Source organism: Drosophila miranda, chromosome XR, assembly GCF_003369915.1.
Source record: "Drosophila miranda strain MSH22 chromosome XR, D.miranda_PacBio2.1, whole genome shotgun sequence".
NCBI lineage: Eukaryota > Metazoa > Arthropoda > Insecta > Diptera > Drosophilidae > Drosophila > Drosophila miranda.
In genome coordinates this window covers 23727866-23746348 of record NC_046674.1, presented here as the reverse complement: position 1 = coordinate 23746348, position 18483 = coordinate 23727866, and the positions used below count along the sequence as shown (strand labels likewise).

General features: G+C 43.1%; 2 protein-coding genes across 28 annotated transcripts in view; both read right to left on the bottom strand.

Annotated features, from left to right (window-relative positions):
• LOC108151976 overlaps positions 1-17382 on the bottom strand; it is a 35935-nt gene extending 18553 nt beyond the window's left edge. The window contains exon 1 of the mRNA XM_017280941.2: positions 17074-17382. The gene's annotated coding sequence lies outside the window, so the exon portion shown is untranslated. The remainder of the gene's footprint in view (positions 1-17073) is intronic.
• The window catches only part of LOC108151974 (ankyrin-3), a 68158-nt gene that overhangs the window by 26689 nt on the left and 22986 nt on the right, over positions 1-18483 (bottom strand). For 17 of the 27 annotated variants that reach the window (XM_033387923.1, XM_033387916.1, XM_033387917.1 and 14 more), the window contains 2 exons: positions 3328-15456; positions 196-1563 (listed from right to left, as the gene is read on the bottom strand). The exons of 9 other annotated variants lie outside the window; for them this stretch is intronic. In XM_033387923.1, coding sequence (XP_033243814.1) covers positions 196-1563; positions 3328-15456 — 13497 coding nt within the window. The remainder of the gene's footprint in view (positions 1-195; positions 1564-3327; positions 15457-18483) is intronic. One more of the 27 variants, XM_033387920.1, reaches the window with a different exon arrangement.

Here is an 18483-nt window from a genome sequence, read left to right as displayed (position 1 = left end):
ATTCCTCATCGCTTTTTACTGAGTCCAGAGGGGACTTGGGTTTGTCTTCGGGTTTTGCTGGGATCTTATCGTCTTTCAAGACAACTGGTGCTGGCTTCTCCTCAGGTTTAAGCGGAGATTTATCTCCAGCAACGAGATATGGATCAGCTGATGGAATTGGCTGACTAGCGGGCTTTTCTTGGGGTCTAGGAACACCATATTCCTCTTCACTTTCATCGTCTGAATACACTATGAGACTAGACTTAACTGAGTCAAGAGGGGACTTGGGTTTATCCTCGTGCTTAGCTTGGACCCTATCGTCTTTCAAGTCAATGGGCTTATCGTCCTCCAAGTCAGTTAGTTTAGGTTTGTCGTCAGTGAATGAACTTGTAATCAAATCGGAAGTCTTCGAGACCACAGTGGCAATATTTGTTTTAGTAGAACTTGCAAATTCTTCTGCCTTGAACTCAGTCACCGTTTCTAGTTTAAGAATGTCTTTAAGAGGAGATTTATCTCCAGAAACTACAGAAGAAAAAAACGAAGGGAGTGGCTGTTCTTGGGGTATACGTTCACCAAATTCTTCATCGCTTTCATCATCTGAATACATCGTAGAACTGGGCTTAATTGAATCCAGAGGGGACTTGGGTTTGTCTTCGGCTTTAGCTGAGATCTTATCTTCTTTGAAGTCAGCTGATGCTGGTTTCTCTTTAGTTTTAAGCGGAGATTTATCTCCAGCAACGAGATATGGAACAACTGATGGAATTGGCTGACTAGCGGGCTTTTCTTGGGGTCTAGGAACACCATATTCCTCATCGCCTTTGACTGAGTCCAGAGGGGACTTGGGTTTGTCTTCGGGTTTTGCTGGGATCTTATCGTCTTTCAAGACAACTGGTGCTGGCTTCTCCTCAGGTTTAAGCGGTGATTTATCTCCAGCAACGAGATATGGATCAGCTGATGGAATTGGCTGACTAGCGGGCTTTTCTTGGGGTCTAGGAACACCATATTCCTCTTCACTTTCATCGTCTGAATACACTATGCGACTAGACTTAACTGAGTCAAGAGGGGACTTGGGTTTATCCTCGTGCTTAGCTTGGACCCTATCGTCTTTCAAGTCAATGGGCTTATTGTCTTCCAAGTCAGTTAGTTTAGGTTTGTCGTCAGTGAATGAACTTGTAATCAAATCGGAAGTCTTCGAGACCACAGTGGCAATATTTGTTTTAGTAGAACTTGCAAATTCTTCTGCCTTGAAATCAGTCACCGTTTCTAGTTTAAGAATGTCTTTAAGAGGAGATTTATCTCCAGAAACTACAGAAGAAAAAAACGAAGGGAGTGGCTGTTCTTGGGGTATACGTTCACCAAATTCTTCATCGCTTTCATCATCTGAATACATCGTAGAACTGGGCTTAATTGAATCCAGAGGGGACTTGGGTTTGTCTTCGGCTTTAGCTGAGATCTTATCTTCTTTGAAGTCAGCTGATGCTGGTTTCTCTTTAGTTTTAAGCGGAGATTTATCTCCAGCAACGAGATATGGAACAACTGATGGAATTGGCTGACTAGCGGGCTTTTCTTGGGGTCTAGGAACACCATATTCCTCATCGCTTTCTACTGAGTCCAGAGGGGACTTGGGTTTGTCTTCGGGTTTTGCTGGGATCTTATCGTCTTTCAAGACAACTGGTGCTGGCTTCTCCTCAGGTTTAAGCGGAGATTTATCTCCAGCAACGAGATATGGATCAGCTGATGGAATTGGCTGACTAGCGGGCTTTTCTTGGGGTCTAGGAACACCATATTCCTCTTCACTTTCATCGTCTGAATACACTATGAGACTAGACTTAACTGAGTCAAGAGGGGACTTGGGTTTATCCTCGTGCTTAGCTTGGACCCTATCGTCTTTCAAGTCAATGGGCTTATCGTCCTCCAAGTCAGTTAGTTTAGGTTTGTCGTCAGTGAATGAACTTGTAATCAAATCGGAAGTCTTCGAGACCACAGTGGCAATATTTGTTTTAGTAGAACTTGCAAATTCTTCTGCCTTGAACTCAGTCACCGTTTCTAGTTTAAGGATGTCTTTAAGAGGAGATTTATCTCCAGAAACTACAGAAGAAACAAACGAAGGGAGTAGCTGTTCTTGGAGTATACGTTCACCAAATTCTTCATCGCTTTCATCATCTGAATACATCGTAGAACTGGGCTTAACTGAATCCAGAGGGGACTTGGGTTTGTCTTCGGCTTTAGCTGGGATCTTATCTTCTTTGAAGTCAGCTGATGCTGGTTTCTCTTCAGTTTTAAGCGGAGATTTATCTCCAGTAACGAGAGATGGAACAACTGATGGAATTGGCTGACTAGCGGGCTTTTCTTGGGGTCTAGGAACAACATATTCCTCATCGCCTTTTACTAAGTCCAGAGGGGACTTGGGTTTGTCTTCGGGTTTTGCTGGGATCTTATCGTCTTTCAAGACAACTGGTGCTGGCTTCTCCTCAGGTTTAAGCGGTGATTTATCTCCAGCAACGAGATATGGATCAGCTGATGGAATTGGCTGACTAGCGGGCTTTTCTTGGGGTCTAGGAACACCATATTCCTCTTCACTTTCATCGTCTGAATACACTATGAGACTAGACTTAACTGAGTCAAGAGGGGACTTGGGTTTATCCTCGTGCTTAGCTTGGACCCTATCGTCTTTCAAGTCAATGGGCTTATCGTCTTCCAAGTCAGTTAGTTTAGGTTTGTCGTCAGTGAATGAACTTGTAATCAAATCGGAAGTCTTCGAGACCACAGTGGCAATATTTGTTTTAGTAGAACTTACAAATTCTTCTGCCTTGAAATCAGTCACCGTTTCTAGTTTAAGAATGTCTTTAAGAGGAGATTTATCTCCAGAAACTACAGAAGAAAAAAACGAAGGGAGTGGCTGTTCTTGGGGTATACGTTCACCAAATTCTTCATCGCTTTCATCATCTGAATACATCGTAGAACTGGGCTTAACTGAATCCAGAGGGGACTTGGGTTTGTCTTCGGCTTTAGCTGGGATCTTATCTTCTTTGAAGTCAGCTGATGCTGGTTTCTCTTCAGTTTTAAGCGGAGATTTATCTCCAGTAACGAGAGATGGAACAACTGATGGAATTGGCTGACTAGCGGGCTTTTCTTGGGGTCTAGGAACAACATATTCCTCATCGCCTTTTACTAAGTCCAGAGGGGACTTGGGTTTGTCTTCGGGTTTTGCTGGGATCTTATCGTCTTTCAAGACAACTGGTGCTGGCTTCTCCTCAGGTTTAAGCGGTGATTTATCTCCAGCAACGAGATATGGATCAGCTGATGGAATTGTCTGACTAGCGGGCTTTTCTTGGGGTCTAGGAACACCATATTCCTCTTCACTTTCATCGTCTGAATACACTATGAGACTAGACTTAACTGAGTCAAGAGGGGACTTGGGTTTATCCTCGTGCTTAGCTTGGACCCTATCGTCTTTCAAGTCAATGGGCTTATCGTCCTCCAAGTCAGTTAGTTTAGGTTTGTCGTCAGTGAATGAACTTGTAATCAAATCGGAAGTCTTCGAGACCACAGTGGCAATATTTGTTTTAGTAGAACTAGCAAATTCTTCTGCCTTGAACTCAGTCACCGTTTCTAGTTTAAGAATGTCTTTAAGAGGAGATTTATCTCCAGAAACTACAGAAGAAACAAACGAAGGTAGTGGCTTTTCTTGGGGTCTACGATCACCAAATTCTTCATCGCTTTCATCATCTGAATACATCGTAGAACTGGGCTTAATTGAATCCAGAGGGGACTTGGGTTTGTCTTCGGCTTTAGCTGAGATCTTATCTTCTTTGAAGTCAGCTGATGCTGGTTTCTCTTTAGTTTTAAGCGGAGATTTATCTCCAGCAACGAGATATGGAACAACTGATGGAATTGGCTGACTAGCGGGCTTTTCTTGGGGTCTAGGAACACCATATTCCTCATCGCTTTCTACTGAGTCCAGAGGGGACTTGGGTTTGTCTTCGGGTTTTGCTGGGATCTTATCGTCTTTCAAGACAATTGGTGCTGGTTTCTCTTCAGGTTTAAGCGGAGATTTATCTCCAGCAACGAGATATGGATCAGCTGATGGAATTGGCTGACTAGCGGGCTTTTCTTGGGGTCTAGGAACACCATATTCTTCATCACTTTCATCGTCTGAGTACACTATGAGACTAGATTTAATTGAGTCAAGAGGGGACTTGGGTTTATCCTCTAGCTTAGCTTGGACCCTATCATCTTTCAAGTCATTGGGCTTATCGTCCTCCAAGTCAGTTAGTTTAGGTTTGTCGTCAGTGAAAGAACTTGTAATCAAATGGGAAGTCTTCGAGACCACAGTGGCAATATTTGTTTTAGTAGAACTTGCAAATTCTTCTGCCTTGAACTCAGTCACCGTTTCTAGTTTAAGGATGTCTTTAAGAGGAGATTTATCTCTAGAAACTACAGAAGAAACAAACGAAGGGAGTGGCTGTTCTTGGGGTATACGTTCAACAAATTCTTGATCGCTTTCATCATCTGAATACATCGTAGGACTGGGCTTAACTGAATCCAGAGGGGACTTGGGTTTGTCTTCGGCTTTAGCTGGGATCTTATCTTCTTTCAAGTCAGCTGATGCTGGTTTCTCTTCAGGTTTAAGCGGAGATTTATCTCCAGCAACGAGATATGGATCAGCTGATGGAATTGGCTGACTACCGGGCTTTTGTTGGGGTCTAGGAACACCATATTCTTCATCACTTGCATCGTGTGAATACGCTATGAGACTAGACTTAACTGAGTCAAGAGGGGACTTGGGTTTATCCTCGTGCTTAGCTTGGACCCTATCGTCTTTCAAGTTAATGGACTTATCGTCCTCCAAGTCAGTTAGTTTAGGTTTGTCGTCAGTGAATGAACTAGTAATCAAATCGGAAGTCTTCGAGACCACAGTTGCAATAGTTGTTTTGGTAACACTTGCAAATTCTTCTGCCTTGAACTCAGTCACCGCTTCTTGTTTAAGGATGTCTTTAAGCGGAGATTTATCACCAGCAAGAACAGAAGAAACAACCGACGGGAGTGCCTTTTCTTGGAGTCTAGGAACAACATAGTCCTCATCACTTTCATCGTCTGAATACACTGTACGACTGGGTTTTACTGAGTCCAGAGGGGACTTGGGTTTGTCTTCGGGTTGAGCTGGGATCTTATCGTCTTTCAAGACAACTGGTGCTGGTTTCTCTTCAAGTTTAAGCGGAGATTTATCTCCAGCAACGAGGGATGGAACAACTGATGGAATTGGCTGACTAGCGGGCTTTTCTTGAGATCTAGGAACACCATATTCTTCGTCACTTTCAGCGTCTGAATACACTATGAGACTAGACTTAACTGAGTCAAGAGGGAACTTGGGTTTATCCTCGTGTTTAGCTTGGACCCTGTCGTCTTTCAAGTCAAAGGGCTTATCGTCCTCCAAGTCAGTTAGCTTAGGTTTTTCGTCAGTGAATGAACTTGTAATCAAATCGGAAGTCTTCGAGACCACAGTGGCCATATTTTTTTTAGTAGAACTTGCAAATTCTTCTGCCTTGAACTCAGTCACCGTTTCTAGTTTAAAGATGTCTTTAAGAGGAGATTTATCTCCAGAAACTACAGAAGAAACAAACGAAGGGAGTGGCTGTTCTTGGGGTATACGTTCAACAAATTCTTGATCGCTTTCATCATCTGAATAAATCGTAGGACTGAGCTTAACTGAATCCAGAGGGGACTTGGGTTTGTCTTCGGCTTTAGCTGGGATCTTATCTTCTTTCAAGTCAGCTGATGCTGGTTTCTCTTCAGTTTTAAGCGGAGATTTATCTCCAGCAACGAGAGATGGAACAACCGATGGAATTGGCTGACTAGCGGGCTTTTCTTGGGGTCTAGGAACACCATATTCCTCATCGCTTTTTACTGAGTCCAGAGGGGACTTGGGTTTGTCTTCGGGTTTTGCTGGGATCTTATCGTCCTTCAAGACAATTGGTGCTGGTTTCTCTTCAGGTTTAAGCGGAGATTTATCTCCAGCAACGAGATATGGATCAGCTGATGGAATTGGCTGACTACCGGGCTTTTCTTGGGGTTTAGGAACACCATATTCTTCATCACTTGCATCGTCTGAATACACTATGAGACTAGACTTAACTGAGTCAAGAGGGGACTTGGGTTTATCCTCGTGCTTAGCTTGGACCCTATCGTCTTTCAAGTTAATGGACTTATCGTCCTCCAAGTCAGTTAGTTTAGGTTTGTCGTCAGTGAATGAACTAGTAATCAAATCGGAAGTCTTCGAGACCACAGTTGCAATAGTTGTTTTGTGAACACTTGCAAATTCTTCTGCCTTGAACTCAGTCACCGTTTCTTGTTTAAGGATGTCTTTAAGCGGAGATTTATCACCAGCAAGAACAGAAGAAACAACCGACGGGAGTGCCTTTTCTTGGAGTCTAGGAACAACATAGTCCTCATCACTTTCATCGTCTGAATACACTGTACGACTGGGTTTTACTGAGTCCAGAGGGGACTTGGGTTTGTCTTCGGGTTGAGCTGGGATCTTATCGTCTTTCAAGACAACTGGTGCTGGTTTCTCTTCAAGTTTAAGCGGAGATTTATCTCCAGCAACGAGGGATGGAACAACGGATGGAATTGGCTGACTAGCGGGCTTTTCTTGAGATCTAGGAACACCATATTCTTCATCACTTTCAGCGTCTGAATACACTATGAGACTAGACTTAACTGAGTCAAGAGGGAACTTGGGTTTATCCTCGTGTTTAGCTTGGACCCTATCGTCTTTCAAGTCAATGGGCTTATCGTCCTCCAAGTCAGTTAGCTTAGGTTTTTCGTCAGTGAATGAACTTGTAATCAAATCGGAAGTCTTCGAGACCACAGTGGCCATATTTTTTTTAGTAGAACTTGCAAATTCTTCTGCCTTGAACTCAGTCACCGTTTCTAGTTTAAAGATGTCTTTAAGAGGAGATTTATCTCCAGAAACTACAGAAGAAACAAACGAAGGGAGTGGCTGTTCTTGGGGTATACGTTCAACAAATTCTTGATCGCTTTCATCATCTGAATAAATCGTAGGACTGAGCTTAACTGAATCCAGAGGGGACTTGGGTTTGTCTTCGGCTTTAGCTGGGATCTTATCTTCTTTCAAGTCAGCTGATGCTGGTTTCTCTTCAGTTTTAAGCGGAGATTTATCTCCAGCAACGAGAGATGGAACAACCGATGGAATTGGCTGACTAGCGGGCTTTTCTTGGGGTCTAGGAACACCATATTCCTCATCGCTTTTTACTGAGTCCAGAGGGCACTTGGGTTTGTCTTCGGGTTTTGCTGGGATCTTATCGTCTTTCAAGACAATTGGTGCTGGTTTCTCTTCAGGTTTAAGCGGAGATTTATCTCCAGCAACGAGATATGGATCAGCTGATGGAATTGGCTGACTACCGGGCTTTTCTTGGGGTTTAGGAACACCATATTCTTCATCACTTGCATCGTCTGAATACACTATGAGACTAGACTTAACTGAGTCAAGAGGGGACTTGGGTTTATCCTCGTGCTTAGCTTGGACCCTATCGTCTTTCAAGTTAATGGACTTATCGTCCTCCAAGTCAGTTAGTTTAGGTTTGTCGTCAGTGAATGAACTAGTAATCAAATCGGAGGTCTTCGAGACCACAGTTGCAATAGTTGTTTTGTGAACACTTGCAAATTCTTCTGCCTTGAACTCAGTCACCGTTTCTTGTTTAAGGATGTCTTTAAGCGGAGATTTATCACCAGCAAGAACAGAAGAAACAACCGACGGGAGTGCCTTTTCTTGGAGTCTAGGAACAACATAGTCCTCATCACTTTCATCGTCTGAATACACTGTACGACTGGGTTTTACTAAGTCCAGAGGGGACTTGGGTTTGTCTTCGGGTTGAGCTGGGATCTTATCGTCTTTCAAGACAACTGGTGCTGGTTTCTCTTCAAGTTTAAGCGGAGATTTATCTCCAGCAACGAGGGATGGAACAACGGATGGAATTGGCTGACTAGCGGGCTTTTCTTGAGATCTAGGAACACCATATTCTTCATCACTTGCATCGTCTGAATACACTATGAGACTAGACTTAACTGAGTCAAGAGGGAACTTGGGTTTATCCTCGTGTTTAGCTTGGACCCTATCGTCTTTCAAGTCAATGGGCTTATCGTCCTCCAAGTCAGTTAGTTTAGGTTTTTCGTCAGTGAATGAACTTGTAATCAAATCGGAAGTCTTCGAGACCACAGTGGCAACATTTTTTTTAGTAGAACTTGCAAATTCTTCTGCCTTGAACTCAGTCACCGTTTCTAGTTTAAAGATGTCTTTAAGAGGAGATTTATCTCCAGAAACTACAGAAGAAACAAACGAAGGGAGTGGCTGTTCTTGGGGTATACGTTCAACAAATTCTTGATCGCTTTCATCATCTGAATAAATCGTAGGACTGAGCTTAACTGAATCCAGAGGGGACTTGGGTTTGTCTTCGGCTTTAGCTGGGATCTTATCTTCTTTCAAGTCACCTGATGCTGGTTTCTCTTCAGTTTTAAGCGGAGATTTATCTCCAGCAACGAGAGATGGAACAACTGATGGAATTGGCTGACTAGCGGGCTTTCCTTGGGGTCTAGGAACACCATATTCCTCATCGCTTTTTACTGAGTCCAGAGGGGACTTGGGTTTGTCTTCGGGTTTTGCTGGGATCTTATCGTCTTTCAAGACAATTGGTGCTGGTTTCTCTTCAGGTTTAAGCGGAGATTTATCTCCAGCAACGAGATATGGATCAGCTGATGGAATGGGCTGACTACCGGGCTTTTCTTGGGGTCTAGGAACACCATATTCTTCATCACTTGCATCGTCTGAATACACTATGAGACTAGACTTAACTGAGTCAAGAGGGGACTTGGGTTTATCCTCGTGCTTAGCTTGGACCCTATCGTCTTTCAAGTTAATGGACTTATCGTCCTCCAAGTCAGTTAGTTTAGGTTTGTCGTCAGTGAATGAACTAGTAATCAAATCGGAAGTCTTCGAGACCACAGTGGCAATATTTGTTTTAGTAGAACTTGCAAATTCTTCTGCCTTGAACTCAGTCACCGTTTCTAGTTTAAGGATGTCTTTAAGCGGAGATTTATCACCAGCAAGAACAGAAGAAACAACCGACGGGAGTGCCTTTTCTTGGAGTCTAGGAACAACATAGTCCTCATCACTTTCATCGTCTGAATACACTGTACGACTGGGTTTTACTGAGTCCAGAGGGGACTTGGGTTTGTCTTCGGCTTTAGCTGGGATCTTATCTTCTTTCAAGTCAGCTGATGCTGGTTTCTCTTCAGTTTTAAGCGGAGATTTATCTCCAGCAACGAGAGATGGAACAACTGATGGAATTGGCTGACTAGCGGGCTGTTCTTGGGGTCTAGGAATACCATATTCCTCATCGCTTTTTACTGAGTCCAGAGGGGACTTGGGTTTGTCTTCGGGTTTTGCTGCGATCTTATCGTCTTTCAAGACAATTGGTGCTGGTTTCTCTTCAATTTTAAGCGGAGATTTATCTCCAGCAACGAGAGATGGAACAACTGATGGAATTGGCTGACTAGCGGGCTTTTCTTGGGGTCTAGGAACACCATATTCCTCATCGCTTTCATCGTCTGAATACACCGTAGAACTGGACATAACTGAATCCAGAGGGGACGTTGGTTTGTCTTCGGGCTTAGCTGGGATCTTATCGTCTTTCAAGACAGCTGGTGCTGGTTTATCTTCAGGTTTAAGCGGAGATTTATGTCCAGCAGCGAGAGATGGAACAACTGATGGAATTGGCTGACTAGCGGGCTTTTCTTGGGGTCTAGGAACAACATATTCCTGATCGCTTTTTACTGAGTCCAGAGGGGACTTGGGTTTGTCTTCGGGTTTTGCTGGGATCTTATCGTCTTTCACGACAACTGGTGTTGGTTTCTCTTCAGGTTTAAACGGAGATTTATCTCCAGCAACGAGATATGGATCAGCTGATGGAATTGGCTGACTACCGGGCTTTTCTTGGGGTCTAGGAACACCATATTCTTCATCACTTGCATCGTCTGAATACACTATGAGACTAGACTTAACTGAGTCAAGAGGGGACTTGGGTTTATCCTCGTGCTTAGCTTGGAACCTATCGTCTTTCAAGTTAATGGACTTATCGTCCTCCAAGTCAGTTAGTTTAGGTTTGTCGTCAGTGAATGAACTAGTAATCAAATCGGAAGTCTTCGAGACCACAGTTGCAATAGTTGTTTTGTGAACACTTGCAAGTTCTTCTGCCTTGAACTCAGTCACCGCTTCTTGTTTAAGGATGTCTTTAAGCGGAGATTTATCACCAGCAAGAACAGAAGAAACAACCGACGGGAGTGCCTTTTCTTGGAGTCTAGGAACAACATAGTCCTCATCACTTTCATCGTCTGAATACACTGTACGACTGGGTTTTACTGAGTCCAGAGGGGACTTGGGTTTGTCTTCGGGTTGAGCTGGGATCTTATCGTCTTTCAAGACAACTGGTGCTGGTTTCTCTTCAAGTTTAAGCGGAGATTTATCTCCAGCAACGAGGGATGAAACAACTGATGGAATTGGCTGACTAGCGGGCTTTTCTTGGGGTCTAGGAACACCATATTCCTCATCGCTTTTTACTGAGTCCAGAGGGGACTTGGGTTTGTCTTCGGGTTTTGCTGGGATCTTATCGTCTTTCAAGACAACTGGTGTTGGTTTCTCTTCAGGTTTAAGCGGAGATTTATCTCCAGCAACGAGGTATGGATCAGCTGATGGAATTGGCTGACTAGCGGGCTTTTCTTGGGGTCTAAGAACACCATATTCTTTATCACTTTCATCGTCTGAGTACACTATGAGACTAGATTTAATTGAGTCAGGAGGGGACTTGGGTTTTTCCTCGTGCTTAGCTTGGACCCTATCATCTTTCAAGTCAATGGGCTTATCGTCCTCCAAGTCAGTTAGTTTAGGTTTGTCGTCAGTGAATGCACTTGTAATCAAGTCGGAAGTCTTCGAGACCACAGTGGCAATATTTGTTTTAATAGAACTTGCAAATTCTTCTGCCTTGAAATCAGTCACCGTTTCTAGTTTAAGAATGTCTTTAAGAAGAGATTTATCTCCAGAAACTACAGAAGAAACAAACGAAGGTTGTGGCTTTTCTTGGAGTTTACGTTCACCAAATTCTTCATCGCTTTCATCATCTGAATACATCGTAGGACTGGGCTTAACTGAATCCAGAGGGGACTTGGGTTTGTCTTCGGCTTTAGCTGGGATCTTATCTTCTTTCAAGTCAGATGATGCTGGTTTCTCTTCAGTTTTAAGCGGAGATTTATCTCCAGCAACGAGAGATGGAACAACTGATGGAATTGGCTGACTAGCGGGCTTTTCTTGGGGTCTAGGAACACCATATTCCTCATCGCTTTCATCGTCTGAATACACCGTAGAACTGGACATAACTGAATCCAGAGGGGACGTTGGTTTGTCTTCGGGCTTAGCTGGGATCTTATCGTCTTTCAAGACAGCTGGTGCTGGTTTATCTTCAGGTTTAAGCGGAGATTTATGTCCAGCAGCGAGAGATGGAACAACTGATGGAATTGGCTGACTAGCGGGCTTTTTTTGGGGTCTAGGAACACTATATTCCTCATCACTTTCATCGCCTGAGTACACTTTGAGACTAGACTTAACTGAGTCAAGAGGGGACTTGGGTTTATCCTGGTGTTTAGCTGGGACCTTATCGTCTTTCAAGTCAATGGGCTTATCGTCCTTCAAGTCAATTAGTTTGGGTTTGTCGTCAGTGAATGAACTTGTGATCAAATCAGAAGTCTTCGAGACCACAGTGGCATTATTTGTTTTGGTAAAACTTGCAAATTCTTCTGCCTTGAACTCAGTTAACGTTATTTGTTTAAGGATGTCTTTAAGCGGAGATGTATCTCCAGCAACTACAGAAGGAACAGCCGATGGAGTTGGTAGACTTGCGGGCTTTTCTTGGGGTTTAGGCACACCATATTCCTCATCGCTTTCTTCGTCTGAATACACCGTAGGACTGGGCTTAGCTGAATCCCGAGGGGACGTTGGTTTGTCTTCGGGCTTAGCTGGGATCTTATCGTCTTTCAAGACAACTGGTGCTGGTTTCTCTTCAGTTTTAAGCGGAGATTTATCTCCAGCAACGAGAGATGGAACAACTGATGGAATTGGCTGACTAGCGGGCTTTTCTTGGGGTCTAGGAACACCATATTCCTCATCGCTTTCATAGTCTGAATGCATCGGAGGACTGGGCTTAACTGAATCCAGAGGGGACTTGGGGTTGTCTTCGGGTTTAGCTGGGATCTTATCGTCTTTCAAGTCAACTGGTGCTGGTTTCTCTTCAGGTTTAAGCGGAGATTTATGTCCAGCTCCGACAGAAGGAACAACTGACGGCAGTGGCTTTTCTTGGGGTCTAGGAACAACATATTCCTTATCGTTTTTATCGTCTAAATACATCGTAGGACTGGGCTTAACTGAATCAAGATGGGACTTAGGTTTATCCACAGGTTTAGCTGGGAGCTTATCGTCTTTCAAGTCAATGGGCTCATCGTCCTTCAAGTCAGTTAGTTTAGGTTTGTCGTCAGTGAATGAACTTGTGGTCAAATCGGAAGTCTTCGAGACCACAGTGACATTTGTTGTTTTAGTAGAACTTGCAAATTCTTCTGCCTTGAACTCAGTCACCGTTTCTTGTTTAATGATGTCTTTAAGAGGAGATTGATATCCAGCAACTACAGAAGGAACAGCCGATGGAATTGGCTGACTATCGGGCTTTTCTAAGGATCTAGGAACACCATATTCCTCATCGCTTTCTTCGCCTGAATACACCGTATGACTGGGCTTAAATGAATCCAGAGGGGACTTGGGTTTATCCTGGTGTTTCAGTTGGAGCTTATCGTCTTTCAAGTCAACTGGTGTTTTTGTATCTTCAGGTTTAAGCGGAGATTTATCTCCAGCAACGACAGAAGGAACAACCAAAGGGAGTGACTTTTCTTGGGGTTTAGGAACAACATAGTCCTCATCACTTTCATCGGCTGAATACACTATGAGACTAGACTTAGCTGAGTCAAGAGGGGACTTGGGCTTATCATGGGGTTTAGTTGGGACCTTATCGTCTTTCAAGTCAATGGGTTTATCGTCCTTCGAGTCAGTTAGTTTAGGTTTTTCGGCAGTGATTGAACTTGTTATCAAGTTGGACTTTTGCGCGACAATGTTTGTAATATTTTTTTGAGTTGAGCAGTAACTTTTTTGTTCCGTGAACTCAATAACAGTTCTTGACCTTAATGCCATTTCATGCGGTGTTGCGTGATCAGGTATTTCCATTTGAGGTGCTGAAGGAATTTTTTCAAGAACTGGGATGTCATACTGAAAGATCATACTGTCGTATGCGTTGCCTATCGATTCAAGAATTGCTGGGGGCTTACCCTCAGTTTTGACAGTTGATCTCCCATCTTCTATGCCATATTTGTCGCCAAAAGAATCTTTCGCAGTAGGAAACTTAACGGAGTCATTCGATTGAGTAACCGTTTCTTCGTAATTGGAAGAGTAAATATATTTCTTAGTTGCCTCTATAGTGGATTCTGGCTCTATAGTTGATAAATGCTTTAGTTTTTTGAGTTTTTCTTTGTCAAGCTCTTCATCACTGTCGCTTTCTACTAGTATTGTATCTGATGCTGGTTTCGCATCAGATGGGAACTTATTCTTTGTATTGTCAGTCATTTGGGCCATTTCCGAGGTCTTTAAGACCAGGTTCTGGTGGGTTTGAAGCTCGACTATTTTATCGTGTATAGGAAACCTACCGGTTGTCTCTTTTTCTAAGTTCTGACTATCCGTTTGAGTTCGTGACTGAGCATCATGGACAATTATTTCGCTCAGCTTATCCTCATAGTCGCCAACTGCGTGCATGAACTCTTTAGTGTCTTTGATGTCGCTTTTGGAAATGGAATGCAATCGTTCAAGGGTGTGTGCAATTTTGGGGAATTCTACAAGTCTAGTGTCCTTAGTCACCTCTACTGGAAAGTCTGCAATATCACATTCTGTTAACCATCTAATTTGACTCTCTGCCACCCCAGTCAGACACTCCCGTACCACACTCTTGGCCTCGAACTCCTTGATGCTCTCACCCACATCGTACCTGATAGCCTCCCGCTCGAGAAACTTGGCTGTTGTTGATTTTACATCGTCCCCTGCTGGCAGGGGTTCGATTTCTGGCTGCTTTACGAAATCCTTTGCCATGACTGAGATGGTGAGCTTTGAGCATGTCTTTTCACAAACTTCTTCGAGGTTTTCAATACTGGGGCTCGTCTTGGCCAAGGTAAAAACAGGGGAAACTACCTTCTGTTCGGGAATACGCTTGGAGCCTAATCCTTCTAGAACCATATCAGTGTCGCTTAAAATCTGCTGCTCTATAGAAATAACATCAGCCTGACAGTCCTTGGCACCTATTTTTCGGGGACTAAATGGCCTGGCCTCTAAGACCGCTGTGGGATATCGGCGTTCGATGTCCTGTACTACTTCCCTTACCTTTGGCAGTGCCTCCAAAGGTTCCTTACCTACTAAGTCTATGTGCTGATCAATGGCCTCGGTTAAAATCTTTCCAGGTACCTGTTCTACTTTTTTATCTAAGCCTAGTTCCTGTTCTGGTAAAGTCTTTTCCGTTTCACTTAAGTCTTCGGCCACCTCAAAGGCCTTCCTCTTCTTGCAAACCTTCTCGCAAACTTCTTCCTGAATCTCCTGCAGGCCAGAAGCCATGGCCTCGATGGGGGACAGCTTCACTACCTCTGGTGGCAGCTCCCACTTAATCAATTGCTCGAGCGCCAAATCTGATGGCGTAAGTATTTGCTTCTCTACCTCTGCCACGTCTGGTTCCTTGTCCTCTTCGTGCGGCTGCCTCTTTTGCACTGTGAAGGGTATAGCCGACACCACTGTACCGCAGATCTTCTCCTCAATGCTCTGCACCACCTCCTTCACCACCGGTACATTGTCGCCTATGTACTTGGGAGCCACACTCGGCTGACACTCGGCGGTCTCTGTCTCTGAGCTGGCGGTGCTCTCCAAGCGCTCTATTTTGCGTCTAACGTCGCCACAGGCCATGATTTGCTCTAAGTACTCCCTATCACTGGAAGATCTATCTGTATCTGCTTCTATCACTGTATCCTCTGGCTGTGGCTTCTCCTTTATCTCCTGATTCTCCTGATCCTTCTGCTGACGCTGTCCCTTCTCAGGCACAGTCAGATCTACCTTTGTGCGATCTATTTGCGTTGTCACAGTCGTCGTCGTCGTTGTGGTTGTGGGTGCTGTCATCTTCGGTGTTTGACTACTTGTGCTCATTTCTGGAAATGAGGTAGTGTCTGGTGAATACATTTTGTGGATATCGGGGGAGGCTGCCATACTAGGAAGCAGCTTTTCAGGTTCATCGGTTCTTGTAAATGTTTCGGTTTTTACATTATGAACAATGAAGTGCTCTGTTTGAGGCGTTTGTTCCGTGAGGGCAGAAATATGTTGGTTTTTTTGTTTGGTTTGGTTAGAAGTAGAAGTAGAGTAGAAAACATGGCAATAGTATAAAGACAGTTAACACCGAATACAATCAATCAAACCATATCTATAATGTAGATATGGTGGGTTAGTCTATTATGTACACAGTGCAGTTGACAGTTTCGGAAATACATACTATATAGATACGTAGGTACATATATATATAGTTAGACTACAAGCTGTACGCCAAAAACCCAGCAGCAGGCACAAACATGCAAATAATGCTTATGCTTATGGTACGAGTAGGTTATTGTATTTGAAAAGCAAAATCAAAAGATCAGATGATACCGATCTAAGCGGATATGCCGCATATGAGGTCGTGGATTCTTGAGATTGGATGCTAAATGCTTCTCCAACTTCAGAGCTTAGCTGCTGCATAATGCACAAATATTAAACAATTATTCGAGTAAAATCTTCGCTGATTACGTTTGCACATTTTTGGTAAGCAATGTATTTAAGCAATGTTCATGTTCACTGTGAAATCAAAAGGCAAAATTGGCAAGTACTGCTACTGCAGGAATGAGAACGAACCACGACATCATATGTCACATACAGAATACAGAACACAGAATGCGATCTAGAAACTAGAACCAATTACGAGTACATCATAAGAAGCGCGCTGGGTTGGTGGGGTCTGGTTTGGGTTTGGGTTTCGGTTTCGGTTTTGGGTGCATACAAATCAAACGATTTCAATGGTTATGGTGTGGCTAATACGAGTATAGTAGATATTGTAGTTGTAATTCGCAAATAAGGACAAAGAATACGAGTACCATATATGTAAGTATATGTATATAGAGAGACGCTACAGTGAGGTTTGGATGTGACTCGACTTAGCATTCAGTTACAGTACAGTACAGTATTATCTTTAAACATATATACTATATGGATATATGTACGAGTATGCATGTATGCCTCCTCACTAGGGATTGCCAAAGATTACGAAAGCAACAGAACATATAATTATTTGCTGAAATCAAATCAAACATAAACATTGCAAACTGAAAGCCATGGTGGTTCATTGGAGTGTTCTTCGATGAGGAGGCCTCGTATGGAGATCAGCGCTCACAGTGCGGATCCCAATACGGTTTTAATTTGGTTCGATTCTATCATTTTATTTTTTTTTGGATTTCCGATATCCGCGAGAGTATGCCAAAAGTGTTTATCTTAATGAAAAAAATCTTGTTGTAAACGCTATACGTACGAGTATGTTTAGATTAGATTAGTAGTAGATTGATTATAGGCTGTGGTTTATCCATAGCATAGGCCGGATGAATACGAATACGAGTACGAGTATAAGTAGTTAACAAGGTAATTACATAGGGTAACACAAATCGAATTAGTTATATTGGAATGTAACGTAAACTGAACTCAATTGCTTAAATAGTTGTTCAAAAATTGCAAACGTAATTGTTGTACGAGTATCATGAGTGCTGAGAGACGAGACCTATCATCAGACGATACCCATCAGAAAACGTCAGATTAGAGAACATATATCCTAATTCCTGGGCAACTTTTCAAATTGATTGTTATTATACATGAGAACTTACCATTAAAATACGATAGACTTAAGGTTACTTTAGTGTTCGGTTTCGGTTTGGGTTTATTTGGATAGTTTCAGTTTTAATTATTCCATTTATTCTGCGATTAGATTATTTTCTTTATCTGTTATACATTGAATGAACCACAAACAACAACTCAAGCCGAAAATATTGAGCTACTTGGATTTAGGATTGCACGATTGAATAGGTACTTTGTATCCATCAATTTATAAATCAAACAAACGCACAGGAAGCGCAAAAAAAACAACAGTATATCTCTTGGAAAAAAAATGTGAAAATTACACTCTCGCCTCGCGCGTTCTTCAGAAATACAATTTCGAGACTAAATCTACCCAAAACGGCTGCCTGGCGTTGTACTGCTAGACAGCAAAAATTCCAAAAGCAAATTAAATTAACTATACGCCACCGCTCGGCTTTCGTCAGTCTGCTTTGCTCCTAGCCCCGGCCCCGTGCATAGCCTAGCCCCTGGCCCTGGGGTCATATGACATAAGAGCGCCATCGGTGGCTTGCCTATCCACCATCCACCAATTATATAAAGAAGTGACTAGAACTAACTGCATATCCCTTCAGATGCTAGGGCTAATTGCTAGTGGGCTTTCGCCAGACACCCCTTGAGGAGCTATCCCTAAATTAAATTCAAGTAAATTCCAGAACTTTGGTAAGCACAGTACAATCGATTTGTGGATCGAGCTATCGATCGACTGGCGTTGACATTGCCCGCCATTGAATGTTATGTTACGTACAAGCCGTGTGCCGTGTACCGTGCGGCGCCAGCCCAAGCAATTAGCAATGTCTCTGCGACCTTTCGCCAGTGGTAGCGCAGTGCTCCACGTAATTGGATTAGTGCCTGGCAGCCAGTCTCTGTGAGCCGTTGTACAGCCTAGTATTGCCTCAATATTAAGAGTAAGCATTTGGGAGAGGTTGTGGTCAGGTTCATTCAATACGCTTCGGTCTCGAGTTATATCTGGGATCTGGGATGATCCCTTCTTTCAGTTTAAGTTTACTGCCGCACTTACAGACTTTTTTGATTAAGATACACACACTAGCAGTTAGCAGTTTGCCTTTAGAGATACGCGTTTACAGATACGATTACAATTATGATAACTATTGTAGTCTGGGAGCGCAATCGTTTAATGGTTGAATGGTATTTTGCATACAAAAAGCCTTTGGACCCAAATCAAGACAAACATAGAAAATGTTGGGGAACAGAGAATAGTGGGAGTAGAACTGAACGGGAGGAAACGAAAAAACAGTTTGAGAGAAACACTACATATTGTGGCACAAACTCAAACGAAAATTCAATCTTAAATGAAAACGAAAAGGTGTACAGTAAATCATCGTTACAATTTATAGTATTTTACCGAAAGAGGCAAACATAGGAAAATATATAAAGTAAGT